Source organism: Xiphophorus hellerii, chromosome 6 (assembly GCF_003331165.1).
Source record: "Xiphophorus hellerii strain 12219 chromosome 6, Xiphophorus_hellerii-4.1, whole genome shotgun sequence".
In the NCBI taxonomy this organism is placed as follows: Eukaryota; Metazoa; Chordata; class Actinopteri; order Cyprinodontiformes; family Poeciliidae; genus Xiphophorus; species Xiphophorus hellerii.
In genome coordinates this window covers 29,900,803-29,926,232 of record NC_045677.1, presented here as the reverse complement: position 1 = coordinate 29,926,232, position 25,430 = coordinate 29,900,803, and the positions used below count along the sequence as shown (strand labels likewise).

Genomic DNA, 25,430 nt, shown 5'->3' with positions numbered 1-25,430 from the left:
ATGGCGGATCCGACCCGGGAAGGACAGGACCAGACCCGGTCCGTGAAGGTCAGAACCAGACCCGGTCCGTGAAGGTCAGAACCAGACCCGGTCTGTGAAGGTCAGGACCAGACCCGGTCCATGTAGGTCAGGACCAGACCCAGTCAGTGAAGGTCAGGACCAGACCCGGTCCATGTAGGTCAGGACCAGACCCGGTCCATGAAGGTCAGGACCAGACCCGGTCCATGTAGGTCAGGACCAGACCCGGTCCATGTTCCTCCACCTGGGTGGAACCACAGACCCTGAAACGTGACACCATCACGTCCAGAAACTGGGACCAGCTCTGGACGTTTGATGGTTTCCATCATTTCCTCGGTTCTGCTGCAGCAGATTAAAACTGAACCAAACGTCAGACGAGGAGCAACAGGTGTGACCGGATCCAGGTCCGGTTCAATCCTGCAATCGTCAACATAATTAGATGTTGCCATGGGAACCGTCATCCAGCTGCTGTTGGTGACTAACCAACATGTCCGACAACTAGATCCAGATCCAGATCCTGATTGAGATCCAGTCCAGAGCCAGTCCAGATCCGGTCTAGATCTGATCCAGATCTGGTCCAAAGCAGATCCAGTTCTGGTTCTGGTAACTTCCGGTCACTGACTGGACCGTGAACTCATCTGTACCAAAGGTTTCTAACAGCAGAAGCCCGGCCCAAACCGGGTCATCAACAGAACCTTGACCCAAAACAATAGAACATCTGGGAAAGAAAAGGATCACAGTGCTAAAATGGTCCAGTAATCTCCAAACCGGGTCACACCGAGTGCAGCATCCTGGACCTTCAGAACCAACGAGACAAACGGAGAGTTGGTCCTGGTCCGTTCGGTTTCCTCAGAACCCGACCGGACCAGGACCAACGGCCAGCACATTTAATGTTAGTGATGTAAACATTTTATTTACATCTCAGTGTAACGATGCCAATAAACTAGATGGGTTCACATCAAACCAGCAACTGGAGGAAAATAAACTCCTGGAGGCGCCTGAGTCTGAGAAGAGCTGGAAAAATTTCACAACATTGTGTAAGAAAGAGAAGAATGAAAACAATCTGCTTTCCAGTTATGAGGCAACAGCAGGAAGGAGGAACCCCGAGAGGAGGAGGAGGAGGAGGAAGAACGATAGAACTGCTCCAGCTGCTGGTGAGGCGAGCCAAACGCTCCGGTGGGAAATCTGGGGGAGTCTCCTAGTAGCAACACTGGCTGGCTTGGAACCAGCAACCTCAAAGCCCTGGCCCAGAGAGAGCCGAACCTGAGGAACGTAGAGCTACAACCCTCAGATCCGGTTGGGAGCTGGGTTCCTCCCAGAGTGGATGCCAGTTGAGATGGTTTGGGAATCCAGTAAGGAAACTTTGACTGGATCCTTTGATTAAAATCCTTTCATCCTCAACTTCAGGATGAAAACCTGCGTTTAATCAAACTGCCCACATCTGACCCTGTTGCTGCGTTATGAGTATTTCTGGTTTTCAGGGAACTTTTTCTTTTGAAGCTGAAGTTTTGGTAACAGCTGATGTTTTATGGTAACAGCTGAAGTTTTATGGTAACAGCTGAAGTTTTATGGTAACAGCTGATGTTTTATCGTAACAGCTGAAGTTTTATGGTAACAGCTGAAGTTTTATGGTAACAGCTGATCTTTTCTGGTAAGAGCTGAAGTTTTATGGTAACAGCTGATGTTTTATCGTAACAGCTGAAGTTTTATGGTAACAGCTGATGTTTTATGGTAACAGCTGATCTTTTCTGGTAAGAGCTGAAGTTTTATGGTAACAGCTGAAGTTTTATGGTAACAGCTGAAGTTTTATGGTAACAGCTGAAGTTTTGTAATAACTTCTGCTCCCACAGCTGCAGCTCTGAACCAACAGCTAAAATCATGTTTGCACAACCCAACATTAGCTTCATTCCACATGAATAATTCGATGTTTTCAGGCTTTCTCCCAAACTGGGACCTTCAGAGAAGAGCCGACTCTGACCTGGAGGACTGGGCTGTTGTCGAAGTTGTAGGCGCTCGGTCGGCCCTCCAGCGTGGAAAAGGCCACGTTTCCTCCGGTGAGCGGCGAGATGTCGCTGAAGTCATCGGTGCAGAGCGCCTCCTGCTCGTCGCCGCCGGTCTGGATGAAGCCGTGGCTCGGCTTCCTGTAAGTCTTCTCGCAGGAGCCGCTGTAGTACTGGTACGGCACCCAGGGGCCGCCCTCTCTGCTCCGCTTGTAGATGGCGAAGCTCTCCGGACGGCTGGTATGGAACTTCAGCCGAACGTAGGTGATGTCGAAGGCCTTACCTGCAGACAGACATGGAGGCAGAAATGTAACCCAACAGGAAGTGAACCGCAGTCTCCAATAAAATGAAGGTAAAGAGATTTTACAGACATCAGGCTGATGTTATATGACTGACTGGAGAAAACATGATTAACAAACCAAAAACTGAATAAAAACTAAAAATATGTTCTAATAATTGCTAGACGTGTTGGCTAGTTTTATTAGATATTTTGTTTCAAAGTGAAAGTTTTTTCAGTGTCTAAAACAAGTTTTAGACGTTTATTAGACCTAAATGTGGATTAATTACGGCCCAAACCAGACGACTGAAACCTGAAGGTTCATAACCAAATTTACCAAAGAACAGAAAAAAGTTTTAAAAATTTATCTGTTTCCCTGGGTGATTTTTATTATTTATAAAACAGTTGAAGCTTGGTTCTTCCACTGTGATGTTCTACCTGGTCCTGTCTGGTTCTGGTTCTGGTTCTGGTTCTGGTCCTCTCAGAGAAAATCCTGAACATTTCGTCAGTAAAAGTTCAATATGTAAATGTCTCATATCTCACTATTCATTTAGTGTGAAATGAGTTTATATCAAGTCAGTTTTTTGTTTCAGAAAATGTTTGCAGGATTCTTTTGGACCTTCCGACTTTTGCTGGTTCTGAACCGGGATGAATCTTTGACTGGACTCGCTTCACGTTCAGCTCCTGCAGTGAAATCAGGTGTTTCAGGCGTCACCAGATTTCAGTTTTAATCTGACAGAAACCCGAGACCCGGATCGCTGCAGTCGGCCCGGTTCTGAGCAGGAATGCAGGGAGCCGTCGGAGCGTGACGAAGCAGCGGACTGGGTCAGGAGAGTCGGTCCCGGCGGGTCTGAGCAGGTCCAGGAGCCGCCGCCGGATCGCGGGCGATGACGGCAGGCGGTTCTGCTGTTTGCTCAGCCAAAGAATCTGTTCTGTCAACAGAGAGCTGATGGGGGGTCGGGGCCCCGGGGGCCAGGCCCCTGGGAGGCTCCTGGGAGGCTCCTGGGAGGTCAGACCCCTGGGAGGCTGGGCTCCTGGGAGGGTAGGCCTGGGGCCCCCGCATCAACCGCAAATAAAGGTGAAGCAGCTGATAGGACGAACAAAGGCTGCAGTTTATGACAGGAAACCATGAAGAGCTGCAAACAGCCGGGGACCTCACCCTGAGAGTGTGCACGTGGGGGCGTGCACGTGAGTGTGTGCACGTGAGAGTGTGCACGTGAGCGTGTGCACGTGAGAGTGTGCACGTGAGCGTGTGCACGTGAGCGTGTGCACGTGCCAGCAGCCCTCTGGTGGGCAGATGAACTTTATGGGTCAAGGTTAACAAGAAGGATTTAACTGTAGGCTGGATCCTGATTTACTGCAAACACCAGTTATATTTTATCAGAGTGAAGAGACCAGAACCAGAACCAGAACCAGAATCAGAATCAGAACCACTCTGCAGCTGGCTGCTGTTTCAGCATTAATGACTGAAACTGCAGCTTCAGCGTTCGCCACAGAACAGAGCAGAAAACCAAATTCAGACATGAAATGTTCTTCAGGTCAAGCAGAACGTTTCTCTTCCTGTTGGGATCAAACAGCAACAGGAAGCAGAACTCGGGTCGAGCAGAACCTCCGGGATAAAAACAAACCCAACAGCTGAAACGTGATCCGACTGAGAGGAAACCGGGACATGAGACACCTGAAGGCAGAAGGTCCTATTTAAAGCAAGGGAGGGAAAACCTCTCCAGCCCACAGGAAGGAGTCGTTTCCAACAAAAACAGTTTCAGTTCCTCAGACGGATCAGGAAGCCCGCTCAGATCAGAACCAGAACCTCTGAGGAGGTCCGGAAGAAACGGCACCAGGTCTGAAACCAGGAATGAAACGGCACCAGGTCTGAAACCAGGAATGAAACGGCAGCAGGTCTGAAACCAGGAATGAAACGGCACCAGGTCTGAAACCAGGAATGAAACGGCAGCAGGTCTGAAACCAGGAATGAAACGGCACCAGGTCTGAAACCAGGAATGAAACGGCAGCAGGTCTGAAACCAGGAATGAAACGGCATCAGGTCTGAAACCAGGAATGAAACGGCACCAGGTTGAAAACTTTTGTTTTTATTATTTTAATTAAAAGTTGTGAGTTTAATACGAAACAGTTTCCCTGAATGTTATAAATGTTTGGTTGAATCTGAAACTGGAGGGAAAATATTAATATTAATTAATGTTAATAAATTATTAATATATTAACATTAATATTAACATTTTAAAAACTTTTATGATTGAAGGAGGAAACCTGACGGCTCCTGATTGACCTCCAGTAATTGAAGCTCTTGGTCGTTTTTACAGAAACAGGTAAACAAAGTTTGTTCCCATCATGCATTGCGTCGATTTCTGGCACTAACCCAGAGGTGGCTGTCGGAGGTTCGATGCCCTAAACGGTTTTAAAGTTGTCAAAAGCAGCTTGACGCATGAAGAGGCGTCTGACAGCAAGCGGCATCGCTCCGTCACCAGACGCCTCCGTGTCCTCACAGGTGGACAAAAGCTTCTGCCAGCAGGAGACAAACAGCAGCGAGGACACGGGCGGCCGATTGGACGACAGCAGAAACAACGAGCCTCCGGCGGCAGGAAGACACCAGGTGACCCGGCGGCTGTTCAAACATCATGTGGGTCGGGACGAGTCCAAAGAGACCTCAGGGATTCCTCCTCTTCCTCCTCCAGAACAACCAGCATATTCACCAGAGGAAAAGTTTCACAGCTTGGAAAACAAAGAGCGTCTGTGCAGCCTCACTCAGCAGACTGGGAGGAAACGCTGACTAGTAAAGCATTGGTCCCGCCAAAATAAAAGCTGAAGCAGCAACAAGAACATCATGAGAAACCACGGCCATTTTCTAAAACTCCTAAAGATCAGCAGAAAAACGAGAAGCAATGAAAAATCAGACAGTTACTGTGAGAACCTTAAAGACCAGAGGACCTGACGGACCTGGAGGACTAGTGGACCTGGAGGACTAGAGGACCTGGAGGACTAGCGGACCTGGAGGACTAGAGGACCTGGAGGACTAGCGGACCTGGAGGACTAGCGTACCTGGAGGACTAGAGGACCTGGAGGACTAGCGGACCTGGAGGACTAGAGGACCCGATAGACCTGGAAGACTAGAGGACTAGAGGACCTGGAGGACTCGTCGGAGGACCTGGAATCTTCAGTTGCAGAACTGCAGAATTTCACCAATGGATCTCTAAACGCTTCCAGTGAATCTGTCTTCAGTTCTGGATCTGGAGCAGGACGGGTTCTGACCCGATCACACAGGAACGTTTTCTGATCACAGCTGGAGGTCTGAGGTTCTTCTTCCTGTTTCATCCTCAACAGGAAGTGGTTCTTTAATAAACAGGAAGTGGTTCTTTAATAAACAGGAAGTGGCTCTTTAATAAACAGGAAGTGGTTCTTTAATAAACAGGAAGTGGCTCTTTAATAAACAGGAAGTGGCTCTTTAATAAACAGGAAGTGGCTCTTTATTGGATTAAAAACAGCGAACCTTAATCCAGAGAGAAAGAGCAGCTTCTTGGTTTAACGCCGACATCGGCAATTAGCCGGTGGAGCTTTAAGCCGCATTGACCCGCCTATTGAGGAGCGCTGACCCCTCAGGGGCCCCAGGGGGCCGGATTCCCGTCTGGACATGAAAAGAGGCCGCAGGCGTCCGCAGGAAGCAGCTTTTCTTTCTCCGCCTGAGGGAGGAAGGACAGAGTGACACGGCAGGAATGTGTCTCCATCGACGGGAAGAGGGACGGAGGACAGGAGGAGGACAGGACGGGTTCTGGTGTCTTTAGGCGCTGGCTGCTTGTCAGAAACCTTCAGACTGATGAAACCCAGAACCAGAACCACAGCAGATCAGATTCTGGTTCTGGTTCTGGTTGGACCAAGCAGAGACGAGGGGTTACGGTCCAATTCAGTTTCCTCCCATGACCTCATCGCATTCTTCTGTGGGACGGAGAACAATGGCTGCTTTGACTTTAAACGAGTGGGCCGGACCGGACCGGGCCAGAGCGGGTCTCAGCCTGCAGCAAGGAGAGCTGCAGAGTAATCTGATTACTCTGAGGTTTAACCTGCTGCAGAGTAATCTGATTACTCAGCAGCAGGTTGAGTCCTGATTACCTTTATTAGTCAGAATTCAGTTTAAAAACTGAATCTGTTTTTTGTAAATGTCAGTCTGATAAAAATCTGATTTCCTGAACCAGGTCAGAACCGGATCAGAACCGGTCGGGTCAGAACCGGTTTGACATCAGGTGGTGCAGGTTGTCAGATCGGCGGAGCGTCCAGAGAGAATCTGATCGTCACACGTTAACGGGACGAGGTCCGGTCCACATGGCAACACCCAGAGAACTCGGAGCAGAACCCTGGATCATTCAGGTCAAAGGTCACATGCAATCCAGTCAGAGAGACGCCTGTCCTGCTACAAACTGTGAAAGACGAAGATGAGGATGAGGATGAGGTCACCTCCAGATTCTGTTTGATAAACAGACCAGCAGGCGCTCTGATTGGACGGTGTGTGTGTGTCTGTGTGTGTGTCTCTATGTGTGTGTGTGTGTCTCTGTGTGTGTGTGTCTCTGTGTGTGTGTGTGTCTCTGTGTGTATGTGTCTCTGTGTGTGTGTGTCTCTGTGTGTGTGTGTGTCTCCATGTGTGTGTGTCTCTGTGTGTGTGTGGGGATATGTGTGTGTGTGTGTGTGTGTGTGTGTGTGTGTGTGTGTGTGTGTGTGTGTGTGGTCTCCTATAGAGATAAGAGCTGCAGCCTGAAGCCTTTAATCAAACTGAGGAGCTCAAAGAAACTCGTAAATATTAAACTGTCAGAAATTATCAAGTAAAATCTGAGGTGAAGAAAATAAAAACAACAAACTGAGACGGCGCCGCCAGGAATCTTGGGCCCCATGACAAAAAATCAAATTGGGCCCCCCTTCGCAGCTGCTGTTATAATTTCTTGAGTCTATCTCAGGGTGTCCAGTCCTGGAGGCCCACTGGCCTGCAACGTTTAGATGAGCCTCTGCTGCAGAACCTGAACAGAATAATTAAGGTTCTGGAGAACCGATCCACACCAGGAGGCAATGAGCCGTTTCATTCCAGGGTTTTGTACCTGTGGCTCATCTAAAAACTGCAGCACAGCGACTGGAGGCCTGGAGTTTGAGACCTGTGGTCTAACTCAACGATCAAAAGCGTCACAATTTTAAAATCTTGCAGCTGCTTTGCTTCGTTGGTCCAATACTGAAACTGGCACAACAGGAAGCAGTTCACATACTGTATGCAAATAGGCGGCTTAATTTTTTTTATTATTAGTGTTAGCTTAATGAAATGTTTCTCCCCACCAGCAACAGTGACAGGCAACTTTATCCAGACGTCTGCATAAAGCATCCAGACTTCTCAGAAAATGCTTGTAGTTGTAAAATGCATTTTATTGAAGGGCAGAATAAAACCTTTTCTCCATATTGGTGAAAACTGTCACCATGTTGTGACAGTTTGTCATGAACAGATAATCTGTGAAGAAAATCACTGCTGTGTAAAGAAATGACCCAAAAACAACCAATCAGAACCAGGACGGTCTTTGCGCTGTCAATCATCCTCATTCACTCACTGCTACGTCCGCTAATGGAAGATTTTATAAAGATTGTTTGAATTTCTGTCAGTAATAAATAAATTGTTTTTATTGTGTAACTGTAAAATGAGTAGAGAGACAGGAAAAATCCACATAGACTCCCTGGAATGATGCTAACTAGCTTATCATTGAACACAGTGTTGCTCACCTTTTCTCTGGGACAGGGGTTAAAGGTTATGCTGGTATCGGGGTTAGAGCTGCTGCTGACCGACTCACCTGTTGTTAAGTGTGGTAAGAGGTACAGGGACAAGTTAAATATATGAATATGTTGTTAAATTCTTTCCTTCATTCATTAGATGCCAGTGAAATGGAGGCCAACAGTCTGTAGCTAAGCTAACTTTGCTAAATGGTTGATAATCACAGTTACTCACCTCTCTTGGAGGAAAACTGTACAAATTGATACTCTTGTCATTTTCTGTCTCTGTTTCTCTCTATATATTTTGAAAACCTACTTTATTATTTTTATTAGCACCATAGTAACCTCACCATAGTAACCTCACCATAGTAACCTCACCATAGTAACCTGGATCTTGTTTTCTACTGACTGCTGAACAGGAACGAACCATTTCATGATCCGGGGGGTTCAGGGTAATTATGATGGTCTGGGAGGGGGAACATTTAATTTTTACTGCTAAAATAATTTCATAAACACTATATGATTCATTTTGTAATCCCCAATTTTTTAACATTTCTATAAGAAAATAACATTTTCGGGAGGAACGGTCCTAATTTCCCCCTACAGCGAATCTGAACTGAGAAAAAATGTTTGGAAAAAAATGGGAAATTTTTAATAAGTTAACCAAAGATTATAACTAATATCTGCCTAATGCATGAACAAATAGATATTTTAATGCTACAGTAAATTATAGAATCGGAATTTCTCCAAAAATTATTTTAAAAAGTAATAAATAAAAACTTAAACATGATCCAAAAGGAAAAACAAAAAACAGGTAAATGAATTAATATATCAGGTAATAATGTAATATTTAATCTAATAAAACATTATCCACTCATCTTCAAATGTTTGCAAAACTTTCACATGAACATGAAACGTTAATATTGTGAGTTTTTCTTGGTTAATCCTTTTAATTCAGCGCAGCAGAAAGTTTAACGACGTTCATCTGTCATCATGTCTGAGCTTCAGGGAAACAGCAGCAACGATTCAGCAGCAACGGTTCAGCAGCAACGGTTCAACAGCAACGGTTCAACAGCAACGGTTCAGCAGCAACGATTCAGCAGCAACGGTTCAACAGCAACGGTTCAGCAGCAACGATTCAGCAGCAACGATTCAGCAGCAACGGTTCAGCAGCAACAATTCAGCAGCAACGGTTTAACAGCAACGATTCAGCAGCAACGATTCAGCAGCAACGGTTCAACAGCAACGATTCAGCAGCAACGATTCAGCAGCAACGGTTCAGCAGCAACAATTCAGCAGCAACGGTTTAACAGCAACGATTCAGCAGCAACGATTCAGCAGCAACGGTTCAACAGCAACGATTCAGCAGCAACGATTCAGCAGCAACAATTCAGCAGCAACGGTTTAACAGCAACGGTTCAGCAGCAATGGACACACACACACAGACACACACACCTCCGACTCCAAACATCTCTCTGTTTGTAGTAGATTCACAGCAGAGACCACCAAGGAAGCCCCCCCCCCCCCCCCCTCCCTCATCAACACCAGGACAAACGTCCCCAGCAGGAAGCAGGAAGCAGGAAGCAGCAGCAGCAGGCTCCTCCCCCCCATCGGTGAATCTGAGGCCAGAGACTGAAAACAGGGCCGCTCCAGCTCTGTGAGGGGCCTCAGGGCCCAAACCTGCTGCTGCCCCCTGCAGGAGGAATCCAAACTTTTCAACTACAGCTGGGCCACAAAATTCATTAATTAAAAATGCAAAAAATAAATCTATGGAGTCTTTATTATTATATTTTAAGTCACATCTGCTCAATTCAATAATAAATACATTTTAAAATAAAAATCATTATCCTCCAGATGGGGCTAATATTAGCAGCGTATTGCTAACAATAAGGTTAGCGTGCCTATTGCAGGAATTGTTAATCTGATCCTGAATTTAATCCGAGGGATTTAAACCACAGAAACCTGATCAGGTTTAAATCAGAAGAAATGACCCAAATGTTGAAAAACGTGTCAGAATTCAGTATTTCTGTTATTAGCAGACATGATATCTAAAAACCGTTGTAGGAGTGAAATGTTGGGTTTCTTCTTTCAGGTGTAATAATATCCATAAACTGAAGGCTGCTATAGATTTATGTTTGGTGCTTTATGAGATGAGCAGTTGGTTCCTAAATGATGGTTTTCTTTCCTCCAGCAGGTTTATGGGTTTCTGCTCTGTGGACCTTTGAGTTGTAGAGATAATAAATGTTAAGCAGCAGCTGCTTCTGCTGAAGTCCAGAGGAACCTGGTGACCTCGAGACGTCGCCTGATTCTGAAGAACCGGGTTCTGTTAACAGAACCAGAACCAGGTTCTGTTACAGAACCAGGTTCATCAGAACCGTTTTAGCTTCTCTTCAAAAAGAAACAAATCAGACTCATCTGAGCATTAAATCAGACAAACTAACAAAGCAAGAAACTAATTTATAACTAAATCTTCATGTCTGTATGAGAATCTGAAGGATCAACAATGTCTTCCTGATTGTGATCAATAAATCAAAGCTCTGACTGGAGGATCAAGCAGTCAGTCTGTCCTCCAGGTGAAATGCAAGCAGAGCAAAGGGAGGAAAAAGATAAATACGAGCCCACATCAGTCGGGCGTCTCTCTCAGATCTGCGAGACGTAAACAAGGCGAGCGCTGAAGGAACCTCTTCAGATACAATCTGTTCATCCGATTATTAAAAAGCTCAGATCCTGCTGACTGATCCGAGTCTGCTCAGAGGATCTCTTCCTCTGTTTCACAAATAAACAATAATCTGCCTCAGTTTGTTTCTCTGAGCTGCTGCTGGACGGTTTGAGCTCCGACTTTAATTTAAACCCTGAACGTCTGAGCCGAAGAGCCCAGAGATCTCTGCAGACAAAACAGGCAGAAAGTCTTCAGACGGCTGAGTTTTGGTGAAACTATGAAAGCCGAGGAAGTTAAATGACTTTACTCTTTATGCCAACTTTAACAGAAGAATACTATAGAGTAAAGAGTTAGCATAATTATGCTAACGGTGATCAGATGCCTTAGCAACGCAGCATGCTAACGGTAAAATGTGTTTAACAATCAGAGGAAATAAATCAGCAGAACGGTAATCTGTTACTGGATTTATTCCAGCTCTGGTAGCGAAACGTTTCTTTACTGGGAAGATTTGGGGAAACAGCTTTGAACACGTCGATGTATGTTAGCGTTTGTTAGCGTGCTAATAGCATGAAAAGATACCAAAGACGACCCAGTTAGCATGCTAACACCAGTGCTCACAGCTAATTTTACTTCCAAGCTCTTTGCAAACATGGAGCAACTTTATGAATATTTTAATTTTGATGTTAAGAAGGAGAATCAGCCGACGCTGCGTTTAAACGCATGAACAGTTTTCAGGCAGCAGCTCTTCGCCCAGTAGCTCCAGTTTAACCAGCTCAGCTTGAGATGAATGGAGGTTAGAAGTAAAACTGCAAACTGTTGAAGGTTGACCTTTGACCTACAGAGCCTCAGACGGCGGCGGTGGCGGCGGCCCGGTTTGCAGCCGAAGCCTCGGTGCCGCTCATTAATCCGTCCACACGTCATGTGTTTACCCCCCCGCCAGCACAGCTAAAATTACCCTGCATGCATCTGCTTGTTCCTGTAAAGCACCTCGGCGCTCAGACTCCTCGCCGTCGGTAACGACCCCGCCCCCCCGGAGGCCCCGGGGCCCCGGCTTCACTTCCTGCCTACATCACAGAGCGGAGCGGCGGCCCCCGGCCTCCACGCCGCTCCGCTCTCGGGTCAAAGCTGCTGCTTTTTCCGTCCCGCCGTTCCCACCGTGACGCCGGCTCCCACCAGGGAGCTTACGGTGGGGTCAGAGGTCAGCGCTGGGAGGGAGATGGTTCCCAGCTGAAGCAGAAAAACAGCAGCTGGAGTTTTTCCAACAGGAAACCAGCAATTAACTGGTGGAGCAACAAATGATGGGATCATTCAGAGGAAATCACTGGGAGAGTTTACTGGAGTTTACTGGAGTTTACTGGGGTTTACTGGAGTTTACTGGAGTTTACTGGAGTTTACTGGAGTTTACTGGGGTTTACTGGGGTTTACTGGAGTTTACTGGAGTTTACTGGGGTTTACTGGAGTTTACTGGAGTTTACTGGGGTTTACTGGAGTTTACTGGGGTTTACTGGGGTTTACTGGAGTTTACTGGGGTTTACTGGAGTTTACTGGGGTTTACTGGGGTTTACTGGAGTTTACTGGAGTTTACTGGGGTTTACTGGGGTTTACTGGGGTTTACTGGGGTTTACTGGAGTTTACTGGAGTTTACTGGGGTTTACTGGAGTTTACTGGGGTTTACTGCGGTTTACTGGGGTTTACTGGAGTTTACTGGAGTTTACTGGGGTTTACTGGAGTTTACTGGGGTTTACTGGAGTTTACTGGAGTTTACTGGGGTTTACTGGGGTTTACTGGGGTTTACTGGAGTTTACTGGGGTTTACTGGAGTTTACTGGGGTTTACTGGAGTTTACTGGAGTTTACTGGGGTTTACTGGAGTTTACTGGGGTTTACTGGGGTTTACTGGAGTTTACTGGAGTTTACTGGGGTTTACTGGGGTTTACTGGAGTTTACTGGAGTTTACTGGGGTTTACTGGAGTTTACTGGGGTTTACTGGGGTTTACTGGAGTTTACTGGGGTTTACTGGGGTTTACTGGGGTTTACTGGAGTTTACTGGAGTTTACTGGGGTTTACTGGAGTTTACTGGAGTTTACTGGGGTTTACTGGGGTTTACTGGAGTTTACTGGGGTTTACTGGAGTTTACTGGGGTTTACTGGGGTTTACTGGAGTTTACTGGAGTTTACTGGGGTTTACTGGAGTTTACTGGGGTTTACTGGGGTTTACTGGAGTTTACTGGGGTTTACTGGAGTTTACTGGAGTTTACTGGAGTTTACTGGGGTTTACTGCGGTTTACTGGGGTTTACTGGAGTTTACTGGAGTTTACTGGGGTTTACTGGAGTTTACTGGGGTTTACTGGAGTTTACTGGAGTTTACTGGGGTTTACTGGGGTTTACTGGGGTTTACTGGAGTTTACTGGGGTTTACTGGAGTTTACTGGGGTTTACTGGGGTTTACTGTGGTTTACTGGAGTTTACTGCGGTTTACTGGGGTTTACTGGAGTTTACTGGGGTTTACTGGGGTTTACTGGGGTTTACTGGAGTTTACTGGGGTTTACTGGGGTTTACTGGAGTTTACTGGGGTTTACTGGAGTTTACTGGGGTTTACTGGGGTTTACTGGAGTTTACTGGGGTTTACTGGAGTTTACTGGGGTTTACTGGGGTTTACTGGAGTTTACTGGGGTTTACTGGAGTTTACTGGGGTTTACTGGGGTTTACTGCGGTTTACTGGGGTTTACTGGAGTTTACTGGGGTTTACTGGAGTTTACTGGGGTTTACTGGAGTTTACTGGAGTTTACTGGGGTTTACTGCGGTTTACTGGGGTTTACTGGAGTTTACTGGAGTTTACTGGGGTTTACTGGAGTTTACTGGGGTTTACTGGAGTTTACTGGAGTTTACTGGGGTTTACTGGGGTTTACTGGGGTTTACTGGAGTTTACTGGGGTTTACTGGAGTTTACTGGGGTTTACTGGAGTTTACTGGGGTTTACTGTGGTTTACTGGAGTTTACTGGAGTTTACTGGGGTTTACTGGGGTTTACTGGGGTTTACTGGAGTTTACTGGGGTTTACTGGAGTTTACTGGGGTTTACTGGGGTTTACTGGAGTTTACTGGGGTTTACTGCGGTTTACTGGGGTTTACTGGAGTTTACTGGAGTTTACTGGGGTTTACTGGAGTTTACTGGGGTTTACTGGAGTTTACTGGGGTTTACTGGGGTTTACTGGAGTTTACTGGGGTTTACTGGAGTTTACTGGGGTTTACTGGAGTTTACTGGGGTTTACTGGAGTTTACTGGGGTTTACTGGAGTTTACTGGAGTTTACTGGGGTTACTGAGTTTACTGGGGTTTACTGGGTTTACTGGAGTTTACTGGGGTTTACTGGAGTTTACTGGGGTTTACTGGAGTTTACTGGGGTTTACTGGAGTTTACTGGAGTTTACTGGGGTTTACTGGAGTTTACTGGGGTTTACTGGGGTTTACTGGGGTTTACTGCAGTTTACTGGGGTTTACTGGAGTTTACTGGGGTTTACTGGAGTTTACTGGGGTTTACTGGAGTTTACTGGAGTTTACTGGGGTTTACTGGGATTTACTGGGGTTTACTGGGGTTTACTGGAGTTTACTGGGGTTTACTGGAGTTTACTGGGGTTTACTGGGGTTTACTGGAGTTTACTGGAGTTTACTGGGGTTTACTGGAGTTTACTGGGGTTTACTGGAGTTTACTGGAGTTTAATGGGGTTTACTGGAGTTTACTGGGGTTTACTGGAGTTTACTGGGGTTTACTGGAGTTTACTGGGGTTTACTGGAGTTTACTGGAGTTTACTGGAGTTTACTGGGGTTTACTGGAGTTTACTGGGGTTTACTGGAGTTTACTGGAGTTTACTGGAGTTTAATGGGGTTTACTGGAGTTTAATGGAGTTTACTGGGGTTTACTGGAGTTTACTGGAATTTACTGGGGTTTAATGGAGTTTACTGGAGTTTAATGGAGTTTACTGGGGTTTACTGGAGTTTACTGGGGTTTACTGGGGTTTACTGGAGTTTACTGGAGTTTACTGGGGTTTACTGGGGTTTACTGGAGTTTACTGGGGTTTAATGGAGTTTACTGGGGTTTAATGGAGTTTACTGGAGTTTAATGGGGTTTACTGGAGTTTAATGGAGTTTACTGGAGTTTACTGGGGTTTACTGGAATTTACTGGAGTCTACTGGGGTTTACTGGGGTTTACTGGAGTTTACTGGGGTTTACTGGAGTTTACTGGGGTTTACTGGAGTTTACTGGAGTTTACTGGGGTTTACTGGAGTTTACTGGAGTTTACTGGGGTTTACTGGAGTTTACTGGGGTTTACTGGAGTTTACTGGGGTTTACTGGAGTTTACTGGAGTTTACTGGGGTTTACTGGAGTTTACTGGGGTTTACTGGGGTTTACTGGGGTTTACTGCAGTTTACTGGGGTTTACTGGAGTTTACTGGGGTTTACTGGAGTTTACTGGGGTTTACTGGAGTTTACTGGAGTTTACTGGGGTTTACTGGGATTTACTGGGGTTTACTGGGGTTTACTGGAGTTTACTGGGGTTTACTGGAGTTTACTGGGGTTTACTGGGGTTTACTGGAGTTTACTGGAGTTTACTGGGGTTTACTGGAGTTTACTGGGGTTTACTGGAGTTTACTGGAGTTTACTGGGGTTTACTGGAGTTTACTGGGGTTTACTGGAGTTTACTGGGGTTTACTGGAGTTTACTGGGGTTTACTGGAGTTTACTGGAGTTTACTGGAGTTTACTGGGGTTTACTGGAGTTTACTGGGGTTTACTGGAGTTTACTGGAGTTTACTGGAGTTTAATGGGGTTTACTGGAGTTTAATGGAGTTTACTGGGGTTTACTGGAGTTTACTGGAATTTACTGGGGTTTAATGGAGTTTACTGGAGTTTAATGGAGTTTACTGGGGTTTACTGGAGTTTACTGGGGTTTACTGGGGTTTACTGGAGTTTACTGGAGTTTACTGGGGTTTACTGGGGTTTACTGGAGTTTACTGGGGTTTAATGGAGTTTACTGGGGTTTAATGGAGTTTACTGGAGTTTAATGGGGTTTACTGGAGTTTAATGGAGTTTACTGGAGTTTACTGGGGTTTACTGGAATTTACTGGAGTCTACTGGGGTTTACTGGGGTTTACTGGGGTTTACTGGAATTTACTGGAGTTTACTGGGGTTTACTGGGGCTGAATCAGAGGATGAGATCGTCTCCTGATCAGAGGAACCAAATGAAGGATGAGAAAATCTGTGAATCAAATCTGACAACCAATCAGATGTGTCTCTATTTCTGGTTCTTGCTGCCATGTTTTCCCATTATTCTGAGCTGCAGCAAACCGTCTGCTGATGGTTCAAATGTTGACCCGAGTCTGACCCGGATCGGTAACTTCCTGTTTCTCTGCTTCCTGCGGCCGCCCGATCCTCCACAGAAAGCGGCGCTGATAAGACGCCTGACCCGCCGCGGCGTCAACAGATGGTATCTGAGCTCTGGGTGTTTAGTCTGAGCCGACACGGTTCTGTTCATTCACATGTCTGATCCCACAGCCGGCGGGAGGAGGAGGCGTCATGCTTTGGGCCTCGTCAGACGTCCAGATCAGAGCAACACTCAATAAAACCATTTAGAGATTTATAAACTAATCCAGGATTCAGAACCTTTTCAGTTTTTTCATGGATTAATTCCAATAAATTTACAATAAATATATGAGGAATATTTATCATTAGATTAGAAACCAAGTGCTTAACTTTCATCAGTTTCCATATATGAACATTTATTTGAAGAACATTTATCTGCACAATAAATAAAAAAATCTAAAGCAAATTCAAAGCAATAATTAATCATATAATAATGAACCGGGCATGAAAACAAAATCAATAAATTCTCCAGTTTGGTGTTTTGGTCTCAACTAAACATTATTTTGAAGAATAATTTGTTTACAGAAACTCATAATTCATTTTATTTATTGTTTCTGTTGTTTGTTTAAAATGTTTCCCAGCTTCAATGTTAAAAGTTTATTAGAATTTAAAGTTTATGGATCGTTCAGAATGAGCTGGAGTTTGTTTACGTTGGTCTCTAAGCAACAATATTCACATTTTACTACAATAACGCTATTAATGTTATTAATCTGATGGTAAAATGGATCTGGAAAAAACAGATTTCTGGTTGGAGCTTCATCTTCTCTCTGAATGAGGAAGAGGAGGGTCGGGCCCACGGACCCGATCAGAACCGATCAGAACCGTGAAGGTTCTGGTTTGATGGATCTGGCCCAGAGGTTCAGCTGATAAAAAGCAGCTGCAGCAGGAAACCTCCATGATGAAAATGATGATGATGAAGATGATGATGCTTTCCTCTGAGGAAGCGTGGAAAGTGTCGGCGCTGTAATTACCACTTCCTGCGTGTTTATGGCCTCATGATGGCGTTTTGATCCAGATGCTTAATCACAGCCTGGAGAGGAAGACGAGCTGCGACACGCCGAAGATCCCTGGGATCATCTTCATCCTTTCTCCTGGCTTCATCATCATCACTCACTTTTAAACATTTTAGTTTTGAGTTTAGTTTAAATTCAGAGTTTTAAAGAAAAAGTTCAACCAAAGTTCAGAGAAAAACCTTGAGGAGGTTGAAGAAGAGCTGAGAGGAACGACACTGCTCAGGGTCCCTGAACGCACCGCCGGCCTTTTAATTAACACGGCAACAAGAATGCAGCGTCTGAGCTTCAAAGCAACGAGAACAAACAGAGCGGCAACTTCAACACGACCTGCAGGAGGAGAAGAAAGGAGCGGCTGTTTGCTGAGGCGGAGAGCAAACAGAGACGCAGCTACTTCCTGTTTCAACTCCCACCTGAGACAAATCCCATCATGCACTGCGTCGGCTCCTGGCTGATAAACCGTTTCCTCCACCGTAAGAAAGTTTCAACAGCTGAAACCAACCAGAGTTCAACCGAACCCAGGAGGACCAAAGGTCAGAGGTCGATGAGCGATCACACCTCACCAACCGGACCGGACTTTCTGGACGGACGGACGGACGGACGGCTGCCCTCCAGCTGATCTGAGGTCAGACGACCTCCGTCAGGTTCTTCATATCTGAACCTGCAGGCAGGCGGACATGTTGGTTCTGATCTGGACCCATCTGGTACCGACCAGCAGGTTCTGACCACTGAAACCCAAACCGAGCTCAGGGATGAACCTGGAGGCTTTCTGTGGCAGAAACCAGAGTTTGTGTTTCTGTTTGGTTCCTCAGGAAGTCGGTGAAAGGTCAAGGAGGGATGAAGATGAATCCTCCTCTTCCTCACTTCGCTCCAGTCAGGAGGACTGAGAGCCTGAAGGCCTCTGATCCACAGGCCCGTCCAGAGTGTGTGTGTGTGTGTGTTGGGGGGGGTTCCTCCAGGTCCGAGCAAAAGGCTGAATTCCTGAAATGACTCGAACCGAAGACGAGGAGGAGGAAGAGGAGGAGGATGAAGGTGAGTCAGTGCTTCGTTTTCAGACAGAGTGAGAGGTCGCCTCAGGCTGCCTCATTAACCGTCTCTGCCGTCGTCCCATCAGCTGATTTATTCAGCTGGAAGCAACAAAACCTGATGATGGCGAACCGAGTCGGATCCGCTTCCCGGGAGAATCAGAACCAATCAGAGAGGCTCAGCCTGTCGCAGCTGTAATGAATAATGAACAGAGTGATGCATCTCGTTCGGAGATCCTCAGTTATCAGCAAAACCTTCCCAGCTGCAGAAAGGTCCAAACAAAGTGACAGCGACCCGAACAGAACCCAGACTGAACCGGAAACCCAGAACCACTGGATAAAGATCAGAGTGAGACCTCTCTGTCTTTAATCTCCTCTCTGCAGGAAGGAGTCACTTTGACCTCCAGCTGGAGACGCCAAGGTCACCGAGATAAACCGGGTTTCTGGGTCAGAGTTCTGTTTCTAACGGCAACAGAACCTGATCTACTGCTGGAGTTCTGGTCTGAACCCTGGGACCGACTCAGGACCAGAACCAGAACCGACTCAGAACCAGAACCAGGACCAATCAGAACCAGAACCAGGACCAGAACCAGAACCGACTCAGAACCAGAACCAGGACCAATCAGAACCAGAACTGTCGTAGACGTTACTGCGATAAACAGTAATGTTGTTTTTCCCAGAAATATAATGTTAATAATAATAATAATAATAACAATAATGCAGAAAGTCTTTGTCAAAAATCCATTTAAACTCTACAGAACCTTTGGACCCGGAAGACATTTTGAATATCCATAATAAAACAACAAACAGATGAATTATAAATTCTCTGTAAACAAAAGTTTGTTTTGTTTTTCCTCCAGTTTTTAGTAGAAACATAAAAACTCGTCCACATGGAAACGATTGAGTTTGTTTGGATCCATCTTGTTTTTAACTGATTTATTGCCACAAACCTGATAAGAAAAATAAACTATAATTATTGTTTTGGTTCCTGAAGGATTCAGGAGTTTATTGGAAGATTTCTGTCTGATTTAGATGAAAGTCTTTATTCTTCAAAACATGTTTATTGTTTTCATTTTTGACGATTTTGTAAATAATTACAAACCCAAATAAAGTCATGTTTAGGATGATTTTTTGTGCCGCAGCGTCATGTGGAGATTCCAGATCATCTGAGCTGGAAGTTTATTCGCTGCTTTGAAGTCTGAACTCCTGGCAGACGAACAGAACCTCCTCAGACGGGTCGGAACCACAACACCGGGCCTCGTCTCTAAAACCTCGGCTCATCCCGGATTCCTGAATCCTGAGCGTCGGGAAGCTTCAGGCTGGAGAAACGTTGGTCTCCTCAGCTGAGCGGCTCCAGCTGTGCCGGCCCAGTAATCTCCACACTTCCCAGTTTCCCACGCTGAGCTCATTCCAGAGCCGCTAAACAATGCCGAGTCCGGAGCAGATGACTCCCGGCCGCCCCCTCCCCCGCCGCCCTGGGTTCGCGCTCAGATTGGTGTAATTTACAGCAGCTGGCAGGAAAACAGGACTGGTTGGGAAACACGCTTTTCCCACACAGATCCAGGGCTCCTGAAGGGGTCGTAGATTCAGAACCACTGGATGAGTTCTGCTCCATTTGATGGAGAGTCTTCAGATGTGAGACTTTATTCACTGAAACATGTTTATTATTTTCTTTTTTGACCTTTTTGCAAAGTTAAAACACAAAGCCGAGTTCTCCTACACATGATGCAGACCATAAACGCCTCATTCGTTATCCAGACTGTCCTGAAGCCGATGACATCACTGAAACATGTCTGAATAAAAACCTGCTTTTGTTCCCTTTAATCCTGGTTTCACCGTTAATAACTTTATTCACCATCTGCTGCTCCAGGTACAAACATCAGATTATTCTGTTTCTGTTTCTGATCAAATATCTGCTGCATTCGCTTGTTTTGGGATTTCATCGCCGCCTCCTCTCTGCTGATCAGCTCTGCTCCACTGGACCCGTACAGGAAGTAAAGAAAATCTAATCTAGATGCTTCCTGTAAACGTCTCCAGGTTTTAATAACTGTTAAAGTATAAAGTCTGGTCCCGACATAAAGACTTAAAATAAATGCTTCAATCTGATCTGTTATAATCAGGAAGTTATTTTTGTGCACAAGGAAAACAAGAAGATCATGACCGACTTCTTCAAGTGTCACAGTTGCTAAGCAGATTTTACAGCCTGGTTTCTAATCCTCCACACCGACGACAAAATGTTAATCAGAGAATAATCTGATCCAACACCACAAACTGAACATCAAACCAGAGAAAAGTTTGATTCAGATCATTTAGTTCCCAGGATTCAATGACTAAAGTTTTCTCTTATAGCCTGTAGCCCTGAGTTAAAAATGAAACATTCGACAAAAAGCCAACTGAGCTGAAACTGTGAAGTTAGTTCTGTGACCTGCAGTGAAAACGCCTCTGCTGGTTTTACTGGCGCTTCTCTACGCCAAATAAACTCATTAAAATGTATATTCAGACCCTGAACTCTTCAGGCTTTATGAATCTGATCTTTAGTTTTAGAAAACAGAAACATTTAACAGTGTGACATAAAAATCCAAATTATGTAGAGAGACTTTAACCTCCTCTAAGTTCCTCATTTCTGCTGCTTCAGCGTCGTTTTCTCTGTGGAAACATTTGGCCACATTTTATCTGGCATTTCTCTACGACACATTTCTATTCCACTATAATCAAATAAAGTGTCTAGTCAAAGAAAACAGCATTAAACTAAGTTAGGATTCAGACCAGGAACGACTGAAGGGCCTCAATGTCTGGAAACGTTTCAACGTTTTGATGAAAATTAATAAGAAGAAAAACATCCAGAAAAGATGAACCATGACGTCTTCTGGGTTTTTCTGCTGTGCAGGAAGCAACTTGATCAACATGAGCAACTTGTTTAATGTAAACTATGACCGATGACTCGTTAGACTAACTGAGTTTCTAAACTGGGTCTGTCTGTTGAATAGTCTAGTTGGGTCTGTCGGCCGTCAGAGGTCCAGTTCAGAGGACGGCTGTTCTGATCCGCTCTCAGGACACTTCAGCGCTTTTCCTCAGGGAGGAATCTGGAGAGTTTGGCCCTCAGTTTGTGTCTCCAGAGCGGCTCGGTCCGATCCGATCCGATGTTACTGCTGCAGGATTTCATCTGCTGTGAGACCAAGCAGTCGTCTGAACGTCTGAGTTTAGGTTTTTAGACCGGTTCTGATCCAGCCTTTCATCCAGTTCCTGCTCCTGTCAGGAGTTTCTTTTAGACTTTGGTTGCTGTTCACACAGTTTAAATCCAGATCTGGTGTCTGAGGATCTTTTTGATGCAGACTGTCTCAGTCCTGGTTCAAACTAACTGCAGGTTTTCAGCTGCAGAGCGCCAGGCCTCCATTCCTCCTCCTCCTGCAGGTTTTCTTCTTTGTGGCGCTTTCATGTGGCCCCGGGGCCCGTCTCTGCACGGTCGAGTCAGAACACGTCGCCTTCCTGCCGCACTTCAAAGAGTCCAAACACACCAAGTTACAGGGAGCCCTGAGCTCACGGCGGGTTTCCTGAAATTACAGACGAAGCTTTGTCCTCCTTAGAGGACAGGTGTCCAACGTCAGGACCCGACCCGACCCGATCGGGTCGGTCTTGACCAGAAGGACCAACAAACCGTCAGATTTTGGTTCATGGCGTTAGGCTGGATCCTCCTGGTTCTGGTCGGTGACAGCTGGAGGTTCTGAGAATAAACAGATTCAGGAAGAAAAGCCTCCTTCCACGACCGAATCAATAAATCTGATTCAGAGTCACGACTGAGAAACAAGGTCAGGAGGTCAGAAGGTCAGAAGGTCAGAAGGTCAAGATCCACAGAAGAAACAAAGTAGAGAAAAGTTTTCTTGGTTTCAAACATTAAACAGATTCAGGTACAAAACATCCAACAGAGACGAGACAACGATGAAGACAACGAGGAAGACAACGAGGAAGACAACGATGAAGACAGCGACGAAGACAACGATGAAGACAACGAGGAAGACAACGATGAAGACAGCGACGAAGACAACGATGAAGACAACGATGAAGACAGCCACCAGTGTCCACGTCCATCTGACCCGTTAGTGGACAGAACCTCCTGCTCTGGATTCTAGTTACAGTTTCTGGTTCAATTAAAATTTTCTCTGTGTGAAAAGAACCAGAACCACCAGATAAAGTTACTCATCAACTGATTTGGACCAAAGGAAACGACCAGAACCGACCAGAACCGACCAACTGATGATCAAACACTCAGGAATCTCATTGCTGAACATCGACTCTGGAATCAGTGAAGGGAAAACATCTGCACCCGACTGCTGTTAAAGGTCCAGTTAGTTCAGTTAGTCATCAACAAACAGCTGTAACATTAATAACCAGAAATATGACAAAAACATCCAAAACATGCAGGAATAATTTCAGAACTCTTTAAATCATCTGGAGATAAAAACCATCCAGTTTCCACCAACGAGTCGCAGCTGAACCCAACAAACTCCAGTCACCGTCAACAGATCACTGTTAACAGATCACCGTCAATAGATAACCGTCAACAGATCACCGTTAACAGATCACCGTTAATAGATCACCGTTAATAGATCACGTCAACAGATCACCGTTAACAGATCACCGTTAATAGATAACCGTCAACAGATCACCGTTAACAGATCACCGTTAACAGATCACCGTCAATAGATAACCGTCAACAGATCACCGTTAACAGATCACCGTCAACAGATCACCGTTAATAGATCACGTCAACAGATCACCGTTAACAGATCACCGTTAATAGATCACGTCAACAGATCGCCGTTAATAGATCACGTCAACAGATCACCGTTAACAGATCACCGTTAACAGATCACCGTTAACAGATCACCATTAACAGATCACCGTTAACAGATCACCGTTAATAGATCGCCGTCAACAGATCACGTTAATAGATCACGTCAACAGATCGCCGTTAATAGATCACCATTAACAGATCACCGTTAAAAGATCACGTCAACAGATCACCGTTAACAGATCACCATTAACAGATCACCGTTAAAAGATCACGTCAACAGATCACCGTTAACAGATCACCGTCAACAGATCACGTCAACAGATCACCGTCAACAGATCACTGTTAATAGATCACCGTCAACAGATCACCGTTAATAGATCGCCGTTAACAGATCACCGTTAACAGATAACCGTTAATAGATCACCGTCAACAGATCACCGTTAATAGATCACCGTCAACAGATCACCGTTAATAGATCACCGTCAACAGATCACCGTTAACAGATCACCGTTAACAGATCACCGTTAATAGATCACCATTAACAGATCACCGTTAACAGATCACGTCAACAGATCACCGTTAACAGATCACCGTTAACAGATCACCATTAATAGATCACGTCAACAGATCGTAGTTAATAGATCACCGTCAACAGATCACCGTTAATAGATCACCGTTAACAGATCACCGTTAACAGATCACCGTCAACAGATCACCGTTAACAGATCACCGTTAATAGATCACCGTTAATAGATCACCATTAACAGATCACCCTTAACAGAGACCAGGAAGTGCAGACATCTATGTTTATGGACTCTGACATTTTCATCATATTTTGTCATTTTCTTTTTCTTATTTCATTTATTTCATTCAGGCTCTTCAGCAGAAACATCTGCAGCCTCAGAACCCGACATTTACACCCAAAGATCTCCCAGAGAACCTGAATCTAACACCAGATGATGCGTTCAAAGGTGGTTGGTACATCAGAACTCTGCAGGTCTAGCTGAGCAGCAACTGGTCTGAGCCGAGCCCCGGATCAGAACCATCCAGAACCCCAATGACAAAACTCCTGAACACAAAGGCCCAGAGATCCATCACAGCCTGCAGATTTAAATGATCTGAGGTCAGAATGATCTGCAGTAAAGTTCCTGACAGTCACCCAGAAGTCCCTAATCTGCCCCCAAAGTCCCTAATCTGTCCCAGAAGTCTCTAATCTGCCCCCAAAGTCCCTCATCTGCCCCAAAAGTCCCTGATCTGCCCCCAAAGTCCCTGATCTGTCCCAAAAGTCCCTAAGCTGCCCCCAAAGTCTCTAATCTGTCCCAGAAGTCTCTAATCTGCCCCAAAAGTCCCTAATTTGCCCCAAAAGTCCCTAATCTGTCCCAAAAGTCCCTGATCTGTCCCAAAGGTCCCTAAGCTGCCCCCAAAGTCTCTAATCTGTCCCAGAAGTCTCTAATCTGCCCCAAAAGTCCCCGATCTGCCCCAGAAGTCCCTGATCTGTCCCAGAAGTCCCTAATTTGCCCCCAAAGTCCCTAATCTGTCCCAGAAGTCTCTAATCTGCCCCCAAGTCAATAATCTGCCCCAAAAGTCCGTAATTTGCCCCAAAAGTCCCTAAATCCTTCCAGACAGCAGCTGCACCTCAGTGAAAACCAATTTTCAGATTTTTCGTGACCAAGGTCTCCAAACGGCGCAGTGTGTGTTTTGCAGTGTGTGTTGGCGCAGTGTGTGTTTTGCAGTGTGTGTTGGCGCAGTGTGTGTGCTCTTACCGAGGTGTAGGGTGAGGTTGATGGAGTTGGGGTACTGGATCCCCGCCAGCATGGTCTGGCTCTGCCACCAGGTGGCGTCCTGCTGGTTGTTGTAGTCGGTCAGGTACGCGGCGTTGTGGTGGTTCCGGGGGTCCCGCGCGTCGCAGATGTGGCAGGACTTGGTGACCCCGGTGGCGCCGGTCTGGACGCAGTACTCCTCCGGCGGGGAGCCGCAGGTGTTGGTGGCCTCCACCGTCACGTTGAAGGCCGCGTTCACGAACTCCGGCATGCAGCGCTGCTGTCGGCCCTGCTCGTCCGCGCATTCATCCATGGCGCCGCGGACGCACACCGCGGCCAGCCAGCTGCACGCCACCAGAGCCCGGATCAGGTTCTGCATCCTGCCCGCCCGCTCCGTCCTCCCGATCGGCCGCAAAACTCCCGTCGGAGCTCTCCCGAAACTTTCCCAAAGTTTTCCCCGACAGTTTCCCGCAGGAACGATCCCGGACTGGAGAACCTGGAAAACGAGGAGCGTCTGGTGGCTCCGGCTTCCCGGCGTTCTGCTGCTGCTCTCTGGCTGTCCGAGGTCGCTCTCAGCTCTTTGTGTCCGCCGCCATGCACCCACAACTCCAGCAGGAAAAGACGGGAGTCCAGACTACACCCAGTCCGCTACTGCGCAGCTCCGAGGCGCACAGGCTGCGGAGAAGAGTCCGCCTCTTCCTCCGGAGTCACCAAATCACCGCAGAGCCGCT

At 46.1% G+C, this 25,430-nt stretch overlaps 1 protein-coding gene and 2 long non-coding RNA genes across 7 annotated transcripts in view; 2 read left to right on the top strand and 1 right to left on the bottom strand.

The window, feature by feature from the left end:
* lamc1 (laminin, gamma 1) overlaps positions 1-25,331 on the bottom strand; it is a 45,905-nt gene extending 20,574 nt beyond the window's left edge. The window contains exons 1-2 of the mRNA XM_032564369.1: positions 24,703-25,331; positions 1,997-2,301 (exon numbers count right to left, since the gene is read on the bottom strand). Coding sequence (XP_032420260.1) covers positions 1,997-2,301; positions 24,703-25,078 — 681 coding nt within the window. The 5' untranslated portion in view covers positions 25,079-25,331. The remainder of the gene's footprint in view (positions 1-1,996; positions 2,302-24,702) is intronic.
* Positions 2,274-9,809, top strand: LOC116721086 (uncharacterized). Of its 5 annotated transcripts, none has more exons than XR_004339499.1 (4): positions 2,274-2,370; positions 3,834-4,368; positions 4,556-4,622; positions 6,501-6,887. It is a non-coding gene; the product is annotated as an uncharacterized LOC116721086 (long non-coding RNA). The 5 variants fall into 5 exon arrangements; XR_004339500.1 differs by lacking the exon at positions 2,274-2,370 and adding an exon at positions 9,052-9,809 and having other exon boundaries at positions 3,519-4,368; positions 6,501-6,807; XR_004339502.1 differs by lacking the exons at positions 2,274-2,370; positions 6,501-6,887 and adding an exon at positions 9,046-9,809 and having other exon boundaries at positions 3,519-4,368.
* On the top strand, positions 16,638-19,971 carry LOC116721108 (uncharacterized). Its single transcript, XR_004339525.1, has 2 exons — positions 16,638-18,154; positions 19,290-19,971. It is a non-coding gene; the product is annotated as an uncharacterized LOC116721108 (long non-coding RNA).
* Positions 25,332-25,430: the final 99 nt, after the last annotated feature.